This window comes from Fukomys damarensis, unplaced genomic scaffold (assembly GCF_012274545.1).
Source record: "Fukomys damarensis isolate Sample0158 unplaced genomic scaffold, DMR_v1.0_HiC HiC_scaffold_26, whole genome shotgun sequence".
NCBI lineage: Eukaryota > Metazoa > Chordata > Mammalia > Rodentia > Bathyergidae > Fukomys > Fukomys damarensis.
In genome coordinates this window covers 625,745-645,941 of record NW_022900938.1, presented here as the reverse complement: position 1 = coordinate 645,941, position 20,197 = coordinate 625,745, and the positions used below count along the sequence as shown (strand labels likewise).

At 46.8% G+C, this 20,197-nt stretch overlaps 2 protein-coding genes and 2 pseudogenes across 6 annotated transcripts in view; all 4 read right to left on the bottom strand.

Moving 5' to 3' along the window:
- Positions 1–350, bottom strand: part of Clk1 (CDC like kinase 1) — an 8,506-nt gene extending 8,156 nt beyond the window's left edge. The window contains exon 1 of the mRNA XM_010617573.3: positions 184–350. The gene's annotated coding sequence lies outside the window, so the exon portion shown is untranslated. The remainder of the gene's footprint in view (positions 1–183) is intronic.
- A 7,132-nt stretch (positions 351–7,482) lies between these two features.
- LOC104857593 lies at positions 7,483–10,601 on the bottom strand (annotated as a pseudogene).
- Ppil3 (peptidylprolyl isomerase like 3) lies at positions 10,430–20,193 on the bottom strand. 5 transcript variants are annotated; one of them, XM_010617563.2, is made up of 7 exons: positions 19,577–20,174; positions 18,850–18,918; positions 17,747–17,821; positions 15,239–15,332; positions 14,685–14,752; positions 12,386–12,504; positions 10,430–10,854 (listed from the first exon to the last, which is right to left on the bottom strand). In XM_010617563.2, exons 2-7 carry the CDS (start codon positions 18,850–18,852, stop codon positions 10,728–10,730), a joined length of 486 nt encoding a protein of 161 aa, XP_010615865.1. In that variant the 5' UTR covers positions 18,853–18,918; positions 19,577–20,174; the 3' UTR covers positions 10,430–10,727. The 5 variants fall into 5 exon arrangements, with proteins under 5 accessions (XP_010615865.1, XP_010615863.1, XP_010615864.1 ...); XM_010617561.3 differs by lacking the exons at positions 10,430–10,854; positions 12,386–12,504 and having other exon boundaries at positions 13,328–14,752; positions 20,110–20,193; XM_010617562.3 differs by lacking the exons at positions 10,430–10,854; positions 12,386–12,504 and having other exon boundaries at positions 13,328–14,752; positions 19,898–20,182.
- On the bottom strand, positions 18,085–18,227 carry LOC117283448 (annotated as a pseudogene).
- Positions 20,194–20,197: the final 4 nt, after the last annotated feature.

The window sequence follows — 20,197 nt, the reverse complement described above, 5'->3', positions numbered from 1 at the left end:
TGCACAACGCCGCGGCGCCGACTCCACCCGGGCGCCGACCCTGTCCGCCAGCACAGCCGACAGCCAGCCTACAGGGCTCCGCATACCGGCGGCCTGGGCAAGGGAGGACAGCGGTGTGGAGACGACACCCCCCCGGCCCTGCCCCAACAGCGGGAGAACTCAGGAAAGGGTTCCCCGCCTTACCGTGCTGTCAGAGACCCCACGCCAAGGCACAAGGTTCGCGAGGCGACCTGCGAACCAGCAAGTCAGCCGCAAAGGCCTCCTTCCACAAAATGGAGCTCAGCTTGATAGAGCAGGCTCACCTCGAAAACAGCGGCGACGCCCAGGGGCGGGACGGCTTGGTCTTTTGTGCGCAGGCGCGGGGCGGGGCGCGTGGGCCGATGTGCGCAGCCGCGGAGTTCAGCCGGAGCGTGGGGAGGAAGCGGTAATGAACCCCAGAATCGTGGTGCTCTTGAGTTGGCGTAGACAATAACTGGCAAGTGAGGGAAGAGTCTCCTCCGTGCTCACTGAAAACCAACTTTGTGAACATTGGAAGCAAGAACAAGTGAAGGATGTTCCTTGATGGCTACCATTAAAATAATGCTTTAAAAATAGTATACCAGAGCCGGGCGTGGTGGCGCACGCCTGTAATCCCAGCACTCTGGAGGCTGAAGCAGGAGGATCGCTGTGAGTTCGAGACCATCGTAGTCTACATAGTGAGTTCCAGGTCAGTCTCAACTACATAGTGAGACCTTCTCTCAAAAAACAAAAAAATAGTATACCAGGCTCAGTGACACTGCACCTGCCTCGCAAGTGCAAGGTCCTGAATTCGATCCCTGATACCAAAAAACAAAACTAAAACTAAAACTAGGGAGTGGGCTGATGGTGCACGCCTGTAATCCCAGCACTTGGGAAGCTGAGGCAGGAGGATCAAGGTGAGTTCCAGGCCAGTTTAGACTACATTGCTACAGTGTGAGTTCAAGGCCAGTCTGAACTTCACATTGAGACCGTCTCAAAAAAAGGAAAAGAAAAAAAAATATAGGAATTCTATTCAACTCAATTATTTCTAAGTGTCATTCTAAAAGTTAAAGACATAATGATATCTGCATACTGTCAAGCCTGATTTAAGTGAGTCCCTCACAAACAAATAGGACAAAGAAAACAGGCTGCTTTTAGCAAACAACAGCTTGCACGATGTGGTAGCACACACCTGTAATCTCAGCACTCTGGAGGCAGAGGCAGGAGGATCACCAGGAGTTTGAGGCCAGCTTGGCCTACATAGTGAGTTCAGGGGCAGCCTGCACTATACAGGGAGACCCTGCCTCAAAAAGCCAACCATCAACCAAACAAAGAACAGCAGCTTCAAAATGAAGAATCAACCCTCCTGGCGCCAAAAAGTCTAGTAACGGCACACCTGCACAGACCGCCTTTGAGCATCTAAATCCTAAACATCTCCCAGATTCCTCAGCCCTTCTGTACCTATATGAGCCTAGTTCCTTTCCCAGCCAGCAGCTAAGGTCTCTGCTGGTGTCAGCCCATCCCCTCATAGATGAAATCTCTCCCAGCCAGCTGCTGCTAGCTCTCTCCCAATGTCAGCCCATCCACTCACGGATGTGATAAGCTTGGCTTTCCCCAGCTGGCTGCTAGGATATCCTGACTTAGTCCCTCTTAACTGGAATAAACTTTCCTTTCAAAGCCTGTTTTGACAAGGGAATTCTTGATAACCCGCACACGTTCATAGCCTCTCAAGTCATAATTGCAAGAGCCCCCAATACAGACTATGCCCAAAGCATGCTGTGAACAGTGCAGGTTGCAGTGTTAACCCCTCCACTGGCTCACTTCAAGAAGCAAGTCTGGAAAAAAGAACAGATGGAAAAATAAATAACTAAAAAAAAAAGCAATTCTGAAGCTCACAGAAGCATCTTCTGAGCACGGGGCTAGCGCACAGGTTCACACGACCTCCTTGTGGCCACAGGGGCGACCAGAGTGACGGCCCTGAAGCTGTGAGGCTGATAGGAGGCAACATCATGGCTGATAATGGAGCAATCACACCCAAACTCCATTCTAGCACCTTCATAGCTGGAAGGACGGTGCTCCAAATACAACCATATGTTTTGTCTATCTCGCTTCTAATTACAAATGCTTTGACATCTCTTTAAAGCCATGCCTGCATCAGTTTCCATGCTAACTTCACGTACTGCACCTTTACCCTGGCTGATGAATGATAAAATTCAATGGAAGAGATGGGCCAGGGCCTTTTGCCAAAGGAGCACTGGCCATCCCTGTTTGCACTTTCTCTTTAACTCTGTCCTCAGTTTTTCTTCAACCTTGTGTTGCAGACTGGGTGGGTGGACACTGGAGACACTGCAGGAATCTCTGCCACATAATAGCTTAATCCTGGCAGCAGCTTGTGTGTTCATCAACGAATGGATAAAGAAGACGTATTTATACACAATGAAGCACTGCTCTGCTACAAAGATAAATATGAGGTGTTTGTAGGAAAATGAATGCACCTTGGGACCACAATGTTAAGTGTAATAAAGGGCTGGGGATGTAGTTCAGTGGTTCTGCCACCTGCCTCGCAAGTGCAAGGTCCTGAGTTTGGCCTGGTACCCAATAAAAAAAGTGTAATAAATCATAAACTCAGCCAGGCGTGGCAGTGCACACCTGTAATCCCAGCACTCTGGAGGCTGAGGCAGGAGGATTGCCTGAGTTTGAGACCAGCCTGGACTACATAGTGAGTTCCAGGTCAGTCTCAACTACATAGTGAGACCCTGTCTCAAAAAAACAAAACAAAACAAAAATCACAAGCTTAAGTGTCACCTGGTTTCTTTTTTTTTGGGGGGGGGGTATGGGAAATCAAACTTGGGACCTTACACTTGCAAGGCAGGTGGAACCACTGAGCTAATCCCCCACCCACTGGTTTCTTATTTGAGAAATCCCAAATAAAGAGCAAATTAAAAGATAAACAATAGGAAATAGGGGGATCTTTTCAAATGGGAAGAGGATTAAAAGGGGGAAGGGAATGGGCCAGGGATTTAGCTCAGTACCACCACCTGCCTAGCAAGCACAACATCCCGAGTTTGATCCCCAGTAACAAAAGAAAAAAAATGGAAGAGAAGGAAAGGGGATGAAAAAAGAATTGAGCTATGTATATATACCGCCTCCCCACAAAGAAGGTAACTTATGTAATGCAAATGCACCCATAAAAAGCAAAAGAAAAATAGTACACCACCACACAGTGATACATGCGTACCCATGTTTATAGCAGCACAAATCTTGGAAGCGGCCTATATACCCATTAACAGATGAAGAAAATGTCCTATACAGTGGACCCTTGATTACAAACTCAATTCGTTCTCAAGGGCTGGTTGTAATTCAAATTGGTCAACTGAAGGCTCAGGTTACTGTACACATCTTTCAAGTCTCCTGTACACAGGCAGATCTCAGCATCCTTAGAGAGACGCTGGCCCAGGATTTCTCAGTTAACCCCACACAGGAAAGGATGCTGTAATGTTCCTTCCTGAACTCTTTAAGGGCTAAATGTGTATCTGAGCCCATCTGGAAGCACAATTGGCTGGCATTCAGGTTGTAATTCAAGACTTTGTTCTTAAATTAAAACTAAAATTCCAGTCCTGACTCAATTTGTTCGTGTGTCAGGCCTGTTGTAACTTGAGGGTCCTCTGTATATACGCTATTGAGTACTACTGTCATAAAGGATCGAGTCACCTGTAGAGAAACGGATGCACTTTGCGACTCTAATGCTACATGAAATAAATCAGACACAGGTAAATACATGTCAGCAGGAAGCCAGGTCCTAATGCAGTGAGAAACTGGCCCCTCCCCTCATTCCTTGGTCCTGGATTCTTTGTGCCTTGATGAAAGAATTCAGTCCAGGGCCAGGGATTTGGCTCAGTGGTTCTGCAGCTTGCCTTGCGAGCACAAGGGCCCAAGTTCAATCCCCAGTACCAAAAAAGAAAAAAAAAAAAAAAAAAGAATTCAGACTAGACACATTTTTAAAAGGCCAGGCAAGTCAAAACTATACAGATGCACCACACTTTGAATTCAATAGAATCCTTTATTATCATAGCCAGCATTCCAGAGCAGACACAAACCACCAAAAATTCTGGACAAAGGAAAGGAAGTTTGCAGTGTCCTAAAGGCTCTTCTATTTGGGGAAGGCTCAGGGAGTGGGGGAGCACAGGCAGAACTTCACTAAGTCAGTGGGGTCTGGGGCACTGTCACAGTTTAGTTCAAAGTATCACACAGGTGGCGTCTTCTGTTAGTAAAGAGAGTAAAGGTAGTAAAGATAACGTAGTTGCAGACTCACACAGGATGCATCAACGGAGAGGCCTTCCAAGGGGGAGGGGAAGGCCACCACCTGGAATCGCTCCACCTTACCCAGATGGCGTCAGGCTGGCTATCACAACACGAGTCCACAAGTACAGGTAGACCTTATCATAAGGCAAGTTCAGAGTTGCGCCTTTAAGCGGGAAGGTGGCCAGTGCCACAAAGGTTTTTGCACCAGTTGCAAGAGTTTGTATACATTTGTATGCCCTCAGTAGTTATTCTAGGGGCCAGGGGACCAGGGAATTATGATGCTTGTCAACATTTGACTTAGAAATTGCTTCGGAACTGCAAAATGCCCTGGGGCTTTAATCAGGTAAGGAATTTACCAAAGAGAATTTGAGGAAGATAAATTTTTTTTTTTTTTTTTTGGTACAGGGATCGAACTCCGGACCTTGTGCTTGCGAGGCAGGTGGTGGAACCAGAGCTAAATCCCTGGCCCGAGAAAGATAAATTCTTAATTTAAACCAGGTCCCAGCCCAAGACAGGGGTCTGTAAAGAACATTTTCCTCCTTGCAGTCTCTGGGCTGTGGCTGTGGCAGCCGGGAATGCCGTGTGCCCTATTCGGCCACCACATACACTGAAAGGGCAAGGAATTAGGACCCAGAACACTGCGGCTGCAGTTCTCACGGCCCCACCTGGGTAGGGAAGGGCCTCCAGGAGCTGAGAAGGGTGTGCAGACAGATCCCTGGGGGCCCAGGTCCGAGTGATGGGCTGTGGTCTGCCTGCACCCTTACAACAGTAACCCAGAGGGACCTGCTAACGTGTGCTAGTCACGGTTTGCTATCCCACCTTCCACGTCCAACATTTCTACATTTGCTCAGACAGCTCTCCTCCTCCTTTGTAGAATGGAGCCTCTTCTAGTAGTTCTAGAATAAAGGCCAACAGATTTCTAACTAGATCTGTTTTAATTTGGCCTATGACAAAGAGAAGAAGGAAGGTCTTGTACAAGGGAGGAGAGGTTGAAAAACTACCTTTCAATAAGAGCAATCCCTAGATTAGCTCTTAACAAAGCAATTGCCAGTCCTCTCACTGTGCCTCAGCTTCACTTCGTCACTTTAAAATCCTCTCAAGGTTAGTGGAAAAATACACAAAATCATCCAAGACAATGCGGCAGGACAGTGTCACTGAAACGGTTCATTCACCCAAAGATTAAATGTGTCTGTGTACAGGAGAGTGAGGCAGACAATCAGCACTGTATGGCTGCACCGCGTTGTAGGATGAAGTCTGCAGGATGTTCATTCCCAAAATCACTATGGTTGCTTTCATTTCTTTTTCTTTTTCTTTTTCTTTTTTTTTTTTTTTTTTTTTTTTTTTTTTTTTTGGTACCAGGGATCAAACTCAAGACCTTGCGCCTGTAAGGAAGGTGCAGTGCCAGTGTTCCTTGGCATCGGCAGCTGGGACAAGTCAGTGTGGGATTCATACTAGCTGGCTGTTCAAGTAGAACAGCTGATACTTGTCTCCGGGGAGAACACAGGCCAGTCAGTACACCTGGCTGAGAAACCAAGCTCACATAGCAACCGAAATGAGTGCTCTTCGCTAAGCACTAAACCCAGCTGGGATCTGGCAACTTCCGATTCCATCCACAGCAAGGACAAGGACTTTTCCCATGAAGGGGGAGAAAGTAAATATTTTAGGCAGCAGGCCACACTTTTTTCACTAGTCAAAACTGCTATCGTTGGGCAAAGAAACCAGAGGCTAAGACATGGACTCTGACTAGGTAGGGTGAGGCCCCCAGACATGACTCACAACACAAGTAGCCAGCTGCAGTTTCCTAGCCAACCTTCCCTTTGGATAAAGAGCCCAGTGACTTTTTTTTTTTTGAAAAGGGAGGGCTAGGAGTGGTGGTGCTCAGCTGTAATCCCAGTTCACAGGAGGCTGAAGCAGGAGGATCACTGCAAATTCCAGACCAGCATGGGCTGCAAGGTGAGTCTGTGGCCAGCCTGAACTACAGTGAGACCCTGTCTCAAAAAAGAATGGGCTAGGGATATAGCTCAGTGGTTCGTTGCCTGTCTTGTCAAGCACAAGGACCCGAGTTTAATCCCCAGTACCAAAACCAAAGGAGGAAGACAATCTGAGTGTCAGTATTCTAATATTCTTAATAGTAATTCCACTTCCTGCCAGCTGATGCTGGGATAGGTTAGACTGGTGGATCCTGAGGGAGCAGCCAGAGGGCAGCAGGGGACAGGAAGCCTCATCAGGCCCAGCAGTCAAGGCACCACCCTTTGTGGACACCTTGATGGCTATAGCTGAGCAGACATTTAGCACAGTGGTGCTGCACCTGCCTCAAAAGTGCAAGATCTGGCATGGTGGCGCACGCCTATAATCCCAGCACTCAGGAGGCTGAGGCAGGAGGATCGCTGTGAGGTCAAGACCAGCCTGGGCTACATAGTGAGTTCCAGGTCAGTCTCAACTACATAGTGAGACTCTGTCTCAAAAAAAAAAAAAAAAAAAAAAAATGCAAGGTCCTGAGTTCAATTCTCGTCACTACCAAAAAAAAAAAAAAAAAAAAAAAAAGAAAATAAAGTGCAAGGTCCTGAGTTCAATTCTCGTCACTACCAAAAAAAATAAATAAATAAAAAATTTAAAAAAATGGCAGTTTAAAATCAGAATAGGGCCAGGGATTTGGCCCAGTGGTTCCACCGCCTGCCTTTCAAGCACAAGGCCCCGAGTTCGATCCCTGGTACCAAAAAAGAAATAAAAAATGCAGAACAAAGTTTGACCTTCAAAAAAAAAAATGGCAGTTTAAAATAAACAGTAAGTGAATCCCAGTAAGTACAAAGATTCTTTTTTCTTATTTCATCTCCTCTATTAACTTTAATCACATTTTCAACATGCAGCCAAGAATGAAGCTTTGACAGTAAGCCATAAATTCACACAGGCAAGCATTGTCAATTTTTTGCAGTTGCAATGCTGAGATAACACAAGAGCAGGGACATTTTCTTTCTTATGCCTTCTTTTACTGAAGAGCAATAAAAACATTAGATTTACCCATATCACAAATTAATTTGCCATAAATCTCTTGAAATTATTGCACTTACTTTCTCTTGGTTTATGGCAAAAATCAACTTAGTTTTTCCATTAGACTGCTAAATGCAGATTTTATTTGTTTTTGTTTTTTTGGTACCAGGGATTGAACTTGGGTCCTTGTGCTCGCGAGGCAGGTGGCAGAATCACTGAGCTAAATCCCGGCCCGCTAAATGTAGATTTTTAAAAGATCACAATGATGACAGAATTGGTACATGTTTCATCAAAACACACCTGTTTATGAGCACAGACGTTAACACTAAAAAGAATTTACATTTAACACAGGTCATTTGCCACGTGGAGGAACACTTCTGGTTCATTCGGAGCCAAAATTTGTATATGGCTCCAGAGACTCCTTGACAGATTTTGCTGATTACTCAATAAACACCTAAAACATGTATAGAAATTATTTATGTTATACACTTACCCACAGCAAAATAGGTACAAAAATGAGGTAAACAGTATCAGCAAGAGCATAGTTCTTAAAAAGGCTAAAAGTCAAAATGTAGTTTTGGTAAACTTTGTGTCCTAAGCACATTTTAAAAGGATGAAAATATCAAGCACTGGAAGGCCACAAATCTTAACACGCATGTTAACACGCAGGGAAATGCGTGGAATTACGAAATCTGTGACCCTCCTAACGGGTGGTTCACAGTCTACCGTGGCCATCTTTGGCACAGTGGAGACAATGTTTGACTCTTACCCCTCTCAAGTGTGATCTCTTCTCCAAGGCCGGCTGTTTGTCAACATTACCCATGGAGTAATACTTTTCACGTATTCTTCTCTTGTAGCCAGGGAGGCTATGACAGCAGCTATTCTACCTGCCTTTTAAGCCACAATAATAAATTAATAATAATCTTGGAGAAGAATGAATCAGTCTGTACTGACAGTTCTTTGAGCTAAACAGTAGGCAAGAAAACCAATTCTGATGAACAAAGAGTAAGCTGAGCCCGTTTTTCCTGTTTCCGATTCACACGATCACCTACAGGGACTTATAACGGGAATGACACAGCGCCCCCCTTCCACTGAACATCCGGTCCGCTTCACCAGAAGTCACCTCCTCTGACATAGAGTGCCACTGAATACACCGCTGAGCTCAAAGCAGAGGCTAAGGGGTTGGTGGAAGTAACTGGGCGGAAGTCAGTGTTTTCTCGTTTGTCTGTCACTGTTGTGCTTCAGTTCTTAAAAGGCTGAGAACTTTGCGAGGTCCTTCTCCATCTTGGCATGGTGCTCCTGGAGCCTCGCCATAGCTGGTGCTCTGCGTCCCCTCCAGCCCATCTGTGGGGCTGGTCTTTCAGCAGAGCCTCCCACGAGAGATGCTGCTGCTTCTCATTAGCTACTAAATGGTCGTTACACATCTTTCTTCGTTGCCGTTCTCTCTGCTGGAGTCTCTGGAGAACGTCCTTCAGGTTGCTCTGCACCGCATCTCCTGCACTTGGGAAGAGTGTGCTCACTTGTCTCACACATCGTATTCTTCAGATTTTCAAGAACTCGCATTTCTGGGAGACCACGTTTTTCTTCAAATTCTTTCACAAAGTAACAAGTTTCACCTTGAATAACAACTGGTCTGTGATCCAAAAGCCTTGACTGAATCTCTCCAAGATCCTTGTTAATGAGGTGCGCTGAGCTCGCGGACACCAGCGAATCCCTCTTCTTGCCACTGCGGCCTCACAACCCACAGCCCCTTGGTCGCTCCCGCTCGTCCCGACCGGCTCCGCCCAGCCGCACTCTCAGTACAAAGATTCTTAATGATGACCTCTTGAAGGTGACCACAAACACCGAAGCCAAAGAAAATACCACTGACGTGTTCAGGGAGGACAGGTACAAGGTGTATAAAGTGGCCCCAAGGAGAATAGACTGTATTACTAATTGTAGAACCCAAAATGATTACAATTAGATGAAACAAAATATGAGATCACTGGTATAAAAGGTACCTCAGTTTGAGACACATAAATTCTAATACTCAAACTAATTAAACACCTATAATCCCTGCACCTCAGGAGGCTGATGAGAGGATCCCAAATTTGAAACCAGCCTAGGCAAGACAGTTTTGTTGTGAGACAGGGTCTTGCTTTGCAGCTCAGGCTGGCCTTGAACTCACAGCAATCCTACCTCAGCCTCTCAAGTGCTGGGACTACAGGTGTGCAGCACCAAGGGCTGAAGATGAAGCTCAGTGGAAGAGCTCTTGCCTCCTACACGTGAGGTCCTGGATTTAAATGCCAGTACTGGAAAAAAAAAAGAATTAAAAATATAATTAGTAATCGCAGCATTTGGGAGGCTGAGGCAGGATTGTCTGGAGTTAAAAGCCAGACCTTGTCTCAAAAAATACAACAATCAGAGCCATTGGGAGAAAAGAGACAAACCCGGATTATGTATTTGGTATTGGTTACAGGAATAATACAACCTAATCAAGGTGATTTAAGCAGCAGGGTGAACATGGTTCTCAACAAATCCACGAGCCTGGTGAACAGCTTTATTAGGTGAGAGCTGTTGCGTGGACTTGAAGCTTCCAGATCCCACAGAACGTGTCCAACAGGCTTCACACAACCCTCAGGACGGACGGAGATGCTGCTCAAGGGTAAGAAAGCACAGCTCGGAGTTAGGCTGTCTGTCACACACTGAGGGGCAGAGCCATGAGTCAGCGCAGACGGAGACCCGCAGCTGCCCATTTGATGCACTACACCCCTCAGGGTCAGCAGCAGGTCAGCAGGACACACTCTGTTACTTTTCTTCAGGACACAGAACTCTGCTGCAAAACTGGAGACTCTTCTTAGACCATCTCTGTAGTCCTGGCCCTCCTGCTTCTCAAGGCATAAAGGCAGTAATTCATGGAAACAATCCTAGCATATGGTTGGCTATATGGTATGTAGCCAATGTGCTCAAAAATGCCTCCATTTGGGGTTGGGATTTAGCTCAGCGGTGCTGCTGCCAGCCTCATGAGTGTGAGGTCCCGAGTTCAATCCCCAATACAAAAACGAAAACAAAAAAAGGCTGTATTTGACACTCAGCCCTTAAAAATGAATATTTACATGTAACAAAAATTTTTAAGTACCTTTAATTTTAAAGTTAAAGAAAGCTGGACATGGTAGCACACAACTGTAATCCCACTGCTGCTTGGGAGGCTGAGGCAGGAAGATCACTCTGAGTCTGAGGGCAGCTTAGGTTCCACAGTGAGCTCAAGGCCAGCCTGACCTACATAGCAAGACCGTTCTCAATTCCTCCCCACCACCAAAAGTTGAAGGATGCATTATACTAGCAGAGGATGTGCTATGTGCCTCATGGGTAAGCTGCTGGGCTTCCTCAGTGACAACAGAGCAGGATGCGGTCCTGAGCACCTGCCAGGACACCTGCCCGGGTCTGTCCAGTGACTGTATCTACTGAGCAAATGGGTTGGCATGAATAGTTACGTCCTTGATGTGCACATCACTGAGAGGCCGGTACGTCTTCTCATTCACTGGGAGCTTCTCCAGCTCATCCAGTGTCTCTAACCCATCTATGACCCTGGAAAAGAAATAACATCACATGTGAAAATTCCCTCAGGTTAAACATGAGATCTGGCAGGCGTGGTGCTGCACACCTGTAATCCTGGGATCACAGCTGGGAGGCTGAGGCAGGAGGACCACCCCAGAGTTCAAGGCCAACCTGGGCTATGTGGCGAGATCCTGTTTGAAAACAAAACAAAAAACACAGTACAACAAGCAGCGGGAGGACAGGATCACGTCTTACAGTTCTTCAGATTTTCTTGTTGGATGTAAAACTAGAGAATTCAAGTTGCCTAGGCTGGGCTCCAATCTGTGATCCTCCTGCCTCAGCCTCCTGAGAGCTGGGGTTACAAGGAGGCACCACCACATTGGCTTCAAAAACTCCCTTTGTGCAGTTAGTCAACAAGAGCAATGAGGAGGAGAAACATCCTCAGCAGTGTGCCTAATGTATGTTTAGCCACATCGTCACAGGAGAGGTGCAGATGGTGACAGAGCTGGCCAGTCTATTATGACCCTCACGCCTGGGGATTGGTGGGTCTCTGACGGTTCACTGGGAAGACTGGAACCAGGGCTGCCAGGACAGCAGTCCCAGCTCCCTTCCTGCATGGAGGTGCTGCTGCCTCCTTCCCTCCTCTCAAGCTCCTTTCCCTTTGGTGCAGGGAGGTGAGAGGCAGAGGTGGAAATGTCAGTCCTCCAGGCTCAACCGCTCTAGAGCCGTGGGGCCACTGACAGCCACCCAACGAGTGCAGCCTGTGGTTTTCAGAGTTGAGCTGTGGCTGGAGGTGGGTTAGAGCAATCACAGGCTATGCCTTCCACTGTCACTCGGGAAGCTCCAAGGGTTTCAGGAGCTGTCCCAGGAATGTATGATGCAAACCAAATGTACATTTGTTATTACACCACCGTCACGCAGTTCTAGGATGTCTGTGCTATGGGAAAACGTAGAGGAAGCACTCGGGGTGGCACCATTATTGCCAGGCCTGTCCTCCACTAGGTGTGAAGCAGCGACCACTGCACTTTCTCTGTAAGCTGGTGCTCTGCTCTCCCGGCCAAGCAGTCAGGAGGCCAGGGTGCAGCTCAGAGCCGAGTACAGGCCTAGCGCGCGAGAAGCCTAGGCTTGATCCCCAGCACCACACAGAAGAAACACAAGTGGTAAGGGGAGACCGACCTGCAACAAGCCCACTTCATGTTTCCATCACGGAGAAACGTTGTGAGCTGCCGCTGAGGCACGTGCTCGGAAATTGTCTAAAACATCTGCTAGGCTTTGCTGAAATTAGCAGTTTTTCAGGTTACACTTTTTGGTGCAACTTAAATCAATTTCCAGGATTTATGTCTGTGTTAAAAATGCATGTGTCGGGGATTTAGCTCAGTGGTTTCGAGCCTGCCTGGCAAGCACAAGGTCGTGAGTTCAATCCCTGGTATCCCCCCAACCCCACAAAAAAAAAAGCACATGCAAATACACTCCATTTCAAGTTCATAAACCAAGGGTTTACTAGAGTTTGGTCCCAAGTTCAGCCAGTGAGATCCCAGTATTCACCCTAAGCAGAACTCACTTTCCAAACACGGTGTACTTCATGTCCAAATGGGGCTGTTTGCCGTAGGTGATGAAGAACTGAGAGCCATTGGTGTTTGGGCCATTGTTAGCCATAGAGACGACACCTCTGACACTGTGCTGTGAAGACAGACCAGAATGTGAATGTCACCGTTTCTCACAGTGGATTCCAAGGTGACAGGCTTTTCACCTGCCCACTACTGGAGGGCCGGAGACTCTGCCTTGGCGTCTGTCCAGATTAATCCACACTACCTGCATGTGTCAGACCACATCCTCCCATTCACTTCCCTGTCTCCAGAGAAGCTTCAGTGACGCCACTGGGTACCAGAAGCAACCCTGACAGCGAAGGGCAGTGCGCAGGCGTGAATCCCAAGGCCTGCGCTCCCTTCTCACACACTGGACTCTCCTAGCGCCTTCATCTGTGGGACAGGGAGGTGGACTGATGTGGGTCCCACTTAGGATTCACCTGGGACAGCGCCAGCAGGTGATTAGCTGGCAGCTGGACAGAGGGAGACATAGGGGTTAGGGGTCTGTGTCCCGCTCTGGGCAGTTAGCTCCTGAGGGAGGGATGCCCTGGGGATGGTCTCTCTGGGCTCTGGGATCACAACAGGGTTTATTTGCAAGGGTCTCTGGCCAGGAACTAAAGGACCTTACTGATGGGAGTTAAGACCAGGCCAAGCTGTGATGCAGGGAGGCCCAGAGGAAGGCCCACTGCAGCTCACGCTGCCAATTACCCCAGCTATAGCTGTCTCTTAGGGGGCAGCTGCATTGAAATACCAAGGCTTTATCTTCCTGAAAAGTTACTAGCAAACTAGACTAACATCTGATACATAGACAAGCATAAATGTGCCATTTGCAAGTTGATAAAATAAGTGCTGCTCCCTTATTTATTTTTTGCTTTTTGGTACTGGGGATCAAACTCTGGACCTTGTGCTTGCAAGGCAGGAGGCAGAAAGCAGAACCACTGAGCTCAATCCCTGGCCCAACCCCTATTTGAGCTTTAGAAGTCAACACTGGCCACTTCACTGCCTCAGCCTCCCCACAGGGTAACCACAGCCCCATGCCATTCCCATGCCTGTAACACGCCAGACAATGCGCTGTTTCCCAGGCGAGCCTCTGAACTCCACAAACCACACGATTTCAGTCTTCTGATACTCCACGCTTCTGGGTCTGACCCATGAGTGTACACTTGGGTGTAGTTCATGCATCTTCTCACTGTGGTCTTTCACACTGCGTGCACTAAAAAGTAGCCAGTCCATAATCACTGCACACAGAGATATTCCTAGATATTCACTGTCACACACAGCACACCAGGAACACAGGGTCACAGGCTGGGCACGTGACCAGCGTTGCTCTCTGGGAGACCCTGGCAACAGACACTGGAAACCTTGCCTCCTCTGTGGTGTGAGGCTGCTCCAGAGGACACTGGGTAAGCACCACCATCCACACCCTCTGCAGCCCTATTGCCCAGTTCCCTGATTTTTTTTTTTTTTTGGATTATAGGCATGAACTATATCATGCCTGGCCCTAATCTTTTGCAGCTTAAAAATTCCCACGGGTGATTTTTGTCACAACCTATACCTAGTTTTAACTGGTACTCTGAAACAGCCATTAATTAAGCTCTGAAAAATTGTTCAGTTTCTAATTCCAGAGAAGGCTAACTTCTCAAAAAGTTTATCCCCTCCCAAATCCAACTCCCTTAACAAAACTGATATATATCCTTATGACAATAAAGCAAAAACGAAAATATATCCAACTTTATCGAGACAATCAATTTCAGAAAATGTGTGGTTATATACGTAAAAGACAGTGAAAAAAATTTTTTTACTCCACCCCACCCTGTTCTGGGGATTCAATCCAGCAGTGCTCTACCACTGAGCTACATCCTAGCACTTTTTTATTTTGAGAAAGGCTCTAAGTCACTAAGCAGGCCAAGCTGGGGTTGAGCTTGCCATCTTCCTGCCTCAGCCTCCCAGGATGCTGAGATTATAGGTTTGTGCCACTGCGCCTGACTAAAGGGGGACCAATTACAGGCAACCCTGTGACCACGAGGTGGTCGCTCTTGACTTAACCCTGCAGCCAGGTGACACTTCAGGCTGGACTCCATGGTGATCGCAATAGGCTGAGACTCTGGCCCCTTCATCAGGGAGGCCAGGATGGCCACTGGGACCTCCCTGACTTCTCTTACTAACTGTGCAAGGACTACAGAAAAATACACTGAATAATGATGTTGGCCTGCACACTCCTGGGCTTCCAAGCGCACCGGACTCGAGAGGTGAAGTTCGGAAGCAGGGCTGTACCTTCAGGTATTCACTGTATTCATCCTCGAACTTCCTGCCCCAGATACTGTTCCCGCCTCTTCCAGTACCTACAGGACATGACAGGGAATTAGAAGTAGTGCTTTAAATTGAGAAGATTCAAATAAATCTAGTTATTTATTTGGTACTGGGGATCGAACTCAGGACCTTGTGCTTGCGAGGCAGGCGGTGGCACCACTGAGCTAAATCCCCGGTCCCCTAAGGCTCAATGTTTAACTCAAAGGCCCTTTAGAGCATACTTCTTTAAATACAAGTAACATTTGATGACATCTAGCATTTCCCCATATTCACCTTTACAGACCCCCCAGAATAAAATATTCCTACCAGCTAGAAAAGCAAGCCCAGCCTTCTCATTCCACCCCACCCCGGGCTCCCCACTGATCCTGCTCAGATCAAACAGGCAGGCAGTAACCATTCCTGCGTCAGTCTCTCTTGCTATGGCACGGCAGCCCGGTCACGAAGCCCTCACACGTGTTTCCATTCTATCTCTTCTCCACATTGTACACCCAGTGCCCTGAACTTGCAGATAGGCATACCTGTCGGATCTCCGGTCTGAACCATGAACCCCTTGATGTTTCTGTGGAATACACAACCGCTGTAGTAATTACTAGCACAGAGAGCCAGGAAGTTCTGCAAGAAGTGAAAAGGGTGACTGAGGAGGTACAGCAAACACTCCAGATCAAGAATCACACTCAAAGGCCAGGGATTTAGCTCAGGAGTTCGGTGGCCTGCCTTGCAAGCGCAAGGACCCAAGTTCAATCCCCGGTACCAAAAAAAAGAATCACACTCAGTGGCACCATACCTGCCTCATAAACTCAAGGTCATGAGTTTGATCCCCATTAAAAAAAAAAAAATCTGTAAAAAGAATCATGCATGTGCTGGGTATAGTGGCACATGCCCTATAATCCCAGTACTCAGGGGGCTGAGGCAGGACAATCACTGAGAATTCAATGTTCAAGGCCAGTCTGAACTATGTAGGAGACCCTGTCTCAAATAAACAAAATGAAGTCAGGCATGGTGGTGCATCCCTGTAATCCCAGCCCTTGGGAGGCTGAGGCAGGAGGATCACTGTGAGTTCGAGACCAGGCTGGGCTACATAGTGAGTTCTACGTCAGTCACAATTACATAGTGAGACCCTGTCTCAAATAAACAAAATGAAGTCAGGCATGGTGGTGCATCCCTGTAATCCCAGCCCTTGGGAGGCTGAGGCAGGAGGATCACTGTGAGTTCGAGACCAGGCTGGGCTACATAGTGAGTTCTACGTCAGTCACAATTACATAGTGAGACCCTGTCTCAAAAAAACAAAACAACAACAACAACAACAAAAACCAAAAAAAACCTCCAAAATCAAACAAACAAAACAAAACCAATCACACTTACTGGAAACACTGAAGAACATGTTCAACCCTAGCTTTCAGGCTTTTGAGACAGAATCTTGCTACATAGTTCAGGCCTGCTGGACTCAAATTTGTTGCGCTCTTCTTGCCTCAGCCTCCCCAGTGCTGGGATTATAGACATGTGCTACCACACCTGACTCTAGGCATTATTTTTGAATAGTATCAACTTCCCAGCCTAGAACTTTTTTTTCCTTTTTTTTTGGTACTGGGGATGGAACTAGGACCCTTGTACTCGCAAGGCAGGTGATGGAACCACTGGGCTGAATCCTCAGCCTTTCCAGCCTAGGACTTTGATAGCTTCTGTCTACTATGGAATTAAACACACCATCTTTGGCAGGGCCTAGGAATCCTCACATGGCCCTGTTGCACACTTTGTAGCTCTTTGAGCACACTGACAATCACCCGCCATTTCTACACCTGGAACCCAGGACCTTGTGCATGTGAAGCCAGCACTTTACCAATAAGTCCCCGGAACACTCATTTTGTATCTTTTTAAAGGGAGTTGTCTTCATACCTTCAATAGTCAAATAGTCAGTTTATGTCTTTCTCTTTCACCTTTTTTTTTTTTTAAATATTACTCGGCATTGAACCCAGGGCCTTCACAGAGATTCACCCCCAGCCTTATTTTTAAGTTTTATTTTAAAACGGGGTCTCATGAAGTTGGCCAGGCTTGGCCCAAACTTGCAATCCTCCTGCCTCAGCCTCCCACAGGTATGCCACCACACCCAGCCTATTAGGTCAGGGTAACTTTCTTGGTTAAATCTGTTTTCGCCTTCTTCTAAGTAGCTCTTCTCATTGTTCTTTAAATGCTTTATTTCAAGTCATTATCACTTCTCAGAATATTTAACTTTCCCAGCAAGAATGTAAGCTGTATGAAGACTAGGAATGTCTCTGGCTCACACTGTTTGAAACCTTAACAAGAGAGCTTTTCATTAACTGCTGAATGGGTGACTACACAGAACTTACTCTTCTTCCTCCTATGCTTGTCATTTCAACACATGAAATGACGACAGTGGTTTTCCTTTCGTGGCTGTGTCTAGATGTCTCCTCAAAGCCTTACACGGTCATCCGTGAGGCTTTTTCAGAGGTGGTTGGATCTAGAGTGTGTGATGCTGGAAATGATTCGTGGTTCAATGCTAGGATCAAAGGCACTAGAATTAAGGGTGTGAGTGCTACCTGCCTTAAGTAGCCTGGATAAGATATTAGGGATAGAAAGAGTTGTGGTTGTCCCTTGGTGCTTTGCTACTCTTTGCCTGCCATGAACTGTTTCTCCTCTGAGATGCCTATCTGCCATGCTAGCCTGGCTTGGGGATGCTGATTATGGACTGAAACCTCTAAAAACTGTAAGCTAAATAAATCTTCCTTCCCTTAACTTTGGGTATTGGGTATTTTGTCTCAGCAGCAAGAAAAGTAACTAAACTATCTCCTTTTTTTTTTTTTTTTTTAGTACTGGGGATCGAACTCGGGACCTTGCGCTTGTTAGGCAGACAATGACACTACTGAGCTAAATCCTTGGCTAAGTCTGAAATTATAGTGGTCAGCTCTTCCTGACCAAGGTTTCATGGAAAGTGTTGTTTTTTAGGCTGGAGATTTTCACTTCAAAATGGTCGTCCTGCTGCATTAACTGACATGAGTAATGGTACTCACCTCACATGTCTTGGGTGTCCGCTCACAAAAGACTTCTATTTTAATATCACCTACATCTGTGTGCAATGTCACAGACTAAAGGAGAGAGAAGGCAACAAATGTAATTTTTCCAGGTGACTACAGGTACCATTAGTTCTCTGACTGAATATATGATGATCAGAAGACAAAAATGCTGCTTTAGAAATAATCCATTCAACAGAGCCGCTGAAACTTCTCCCAAATTTATTTCAACAGGAAAAAACTCCAGAAGATAAATATAAATGTTTGGATGAAGTACTATCTCTAGCCGGGCGTGGTGGCAAACGCCTGTAATCCCAGCACTCAGGAGATTGAGGCGGGAGGATTGAGACCAGCCTGGGCTACACAGTGAGTTCCAGGGCAGTCTCAACTACATAGTGAGGCCCTGTTTTAAAAAAAAAAAAAAAAAAAAAAGGTACCATCTCTACTACACTTGATCTTAGCCAAAAGGCCGAGAAGCGATTACCATCTCTACTAAAATGTGTTTGTTTTTGTTTTATTTTATTATTTTTGGGGGGTGGGTTTGAGACAGGCTCTTACTATGTAGTTGAGACTGACCTGGAACTCACATATAGCCCAGGCTGGTCTCAAACTAATAGCTATCTTCCTGCCTCAGTCTCTGGAGTGCTAGCATTACAGGCATGTACCACCATGCCCAGCTTTGTTTTTTGTTTTATTGAGACAGGGTTTCACTATGTAGTTGAGACTGAACTGGAACTCACTATGTAGCCCAGGTTGGTCTTGAACTCACAGTGATCCTCCTGCCTCAGCCTCCTGAGTGCTAGGATTACAGGCGTGCGCCATCATGACCAGCGAAAGGCAATTTTTTGTTTTTTTTTTTGGAGATCTGGTCCCACCATGTAGTTTAGGCTGGCCTTGAACTTGCTCTGTAATACAGGCTGGTCTCAAATTTGTGGCAATCCTCCTGTCTCCCAAGTGCTGGGATTACAGGTGTGAGCTACCAAACCCAGCTATACTGTATGCTTTAATATTATATAATGTATTTAGCTTGTCACTGAAATTCCCACAGAGTTTTATTTTCCATGACTGAATTTCTTTAAATCGCAGAATTTTATAAAACTTACCATCTTTTCTTCTCGGTTTCAGGAAAAGTACTTAATTTCTCAGTCTTACAGAGAAAAGCTTGAAAGTTTCTGTTCATAAAAGTAAAGAGAATTAGTTCACTTTCTTCTATCTTCTTTTACACACAAACACTTGTCTTTATAGCATAGTGAAAAGCAGTATCCTGCAAATAATGAGAACCTAGCTATGGACCACATGCAGCACGATACTGGCGACCCCAGCTCAGCCACTCTCCAGCTGAGTCCACTTGAGTTCTTACCTCCAAGAAAGCCTAAGCTCGGAGACTCTCTGATATAGGAGAAATATAACCCCAACCTGCTAGGCGTCAGATACAACGCATAAACAGAAATTCAAAGCCACAATGGAAGATAGGAGTAGGAACAATTTATTGAGACATGGGACCTGAGACAGGAGGGGATACCAACATGGGTTGCCACTGAGGCCATTTCTCTAAGAAAGTTAATCACTACATGAGAACAATGTGGGTCACACTATAATGAATCATTAAGATTACAAGTATAGGGCCGGGGATTTAGCTCAATGGTTCTGCTGCCTGCCTCGCAAGCACAAGGACCCGGGTCATCCAGGTACCAAAAAAAAAAAAAAAAAAAAAATTACAAGTATAGCCGCTGAGCTAATATTGGTCCAATAGGGAAGCAGGTCAGGTAGGAACAAGGGCATTTTGGTAAGGGATGGGTCCTGAAGCTCTGCTCACCCGCCTGGACTTACCAGGTGATACCAATTACAGTGTAATCTCAAGTTACTGCTTAAGTCTCCGGGTCGTAATCTGTGAAGCCAGCCACACAAGCTTCATGTATCGCATGGTTTCTCTTATACCGGTGGTGAAAGCAGCTGCATTTAATGACGGTCACGAACCCCAAAACGGCCGAGGGAGAGAGAAAAGGGCCCAAAAGAGAAAGGACAGGCCACACCATGCCTTAATCTGGGTTGCACAAGACCGCCCTTGGGCGCGCGCGGGCTCCTCGGCCCCAGGCTTCGCGACGACCCGATAGGAGAGCCAGGCCGGCAGGCGAGGCCGAGCGGACTCACGCGAAGGTTAATGAGCCTCCCCCGCGGGACTCCCGCGCCCACACGGCCGCGCCGCCCGCCAGCTTGCGCTCCGGAACACCGAAGTCGAGCGTGGCACCCTTTCCAGAGAAGCCCTTCTCTCTCACTGCCTCAGCCCACACGCACCAGAACCAGCAAGGGACACAGAGGAATCTGACAACAGCGGCCACCTGGGACCTGACAGGAAACCAGACCTGTGCTAATGATTACTGCCCGACAAGAAGCGCCCGGAAATCCCTACGCAACGTTCCGGACTCGGAGGTAAGAAGGACCGGACCACTT

Coding starts and splice junctions, on each gene's coding strand:
- Ppil3 (XM_010617561.3), bottom strand. Junction 15,333..17,746: donor GGACACCCAAGACATGTGAG/GTGAGTACCATT, acceptor CACTTCTTGCAG/AACTTCCTGGCTCTCTGTGC. Junction 14,753..15,238: donor TCAGACCGGAGATCCGACAG/GTATGCCTATCT, acceptor CATGTCCTGTAG/GTACTGGAAGAGGCGGGAAC.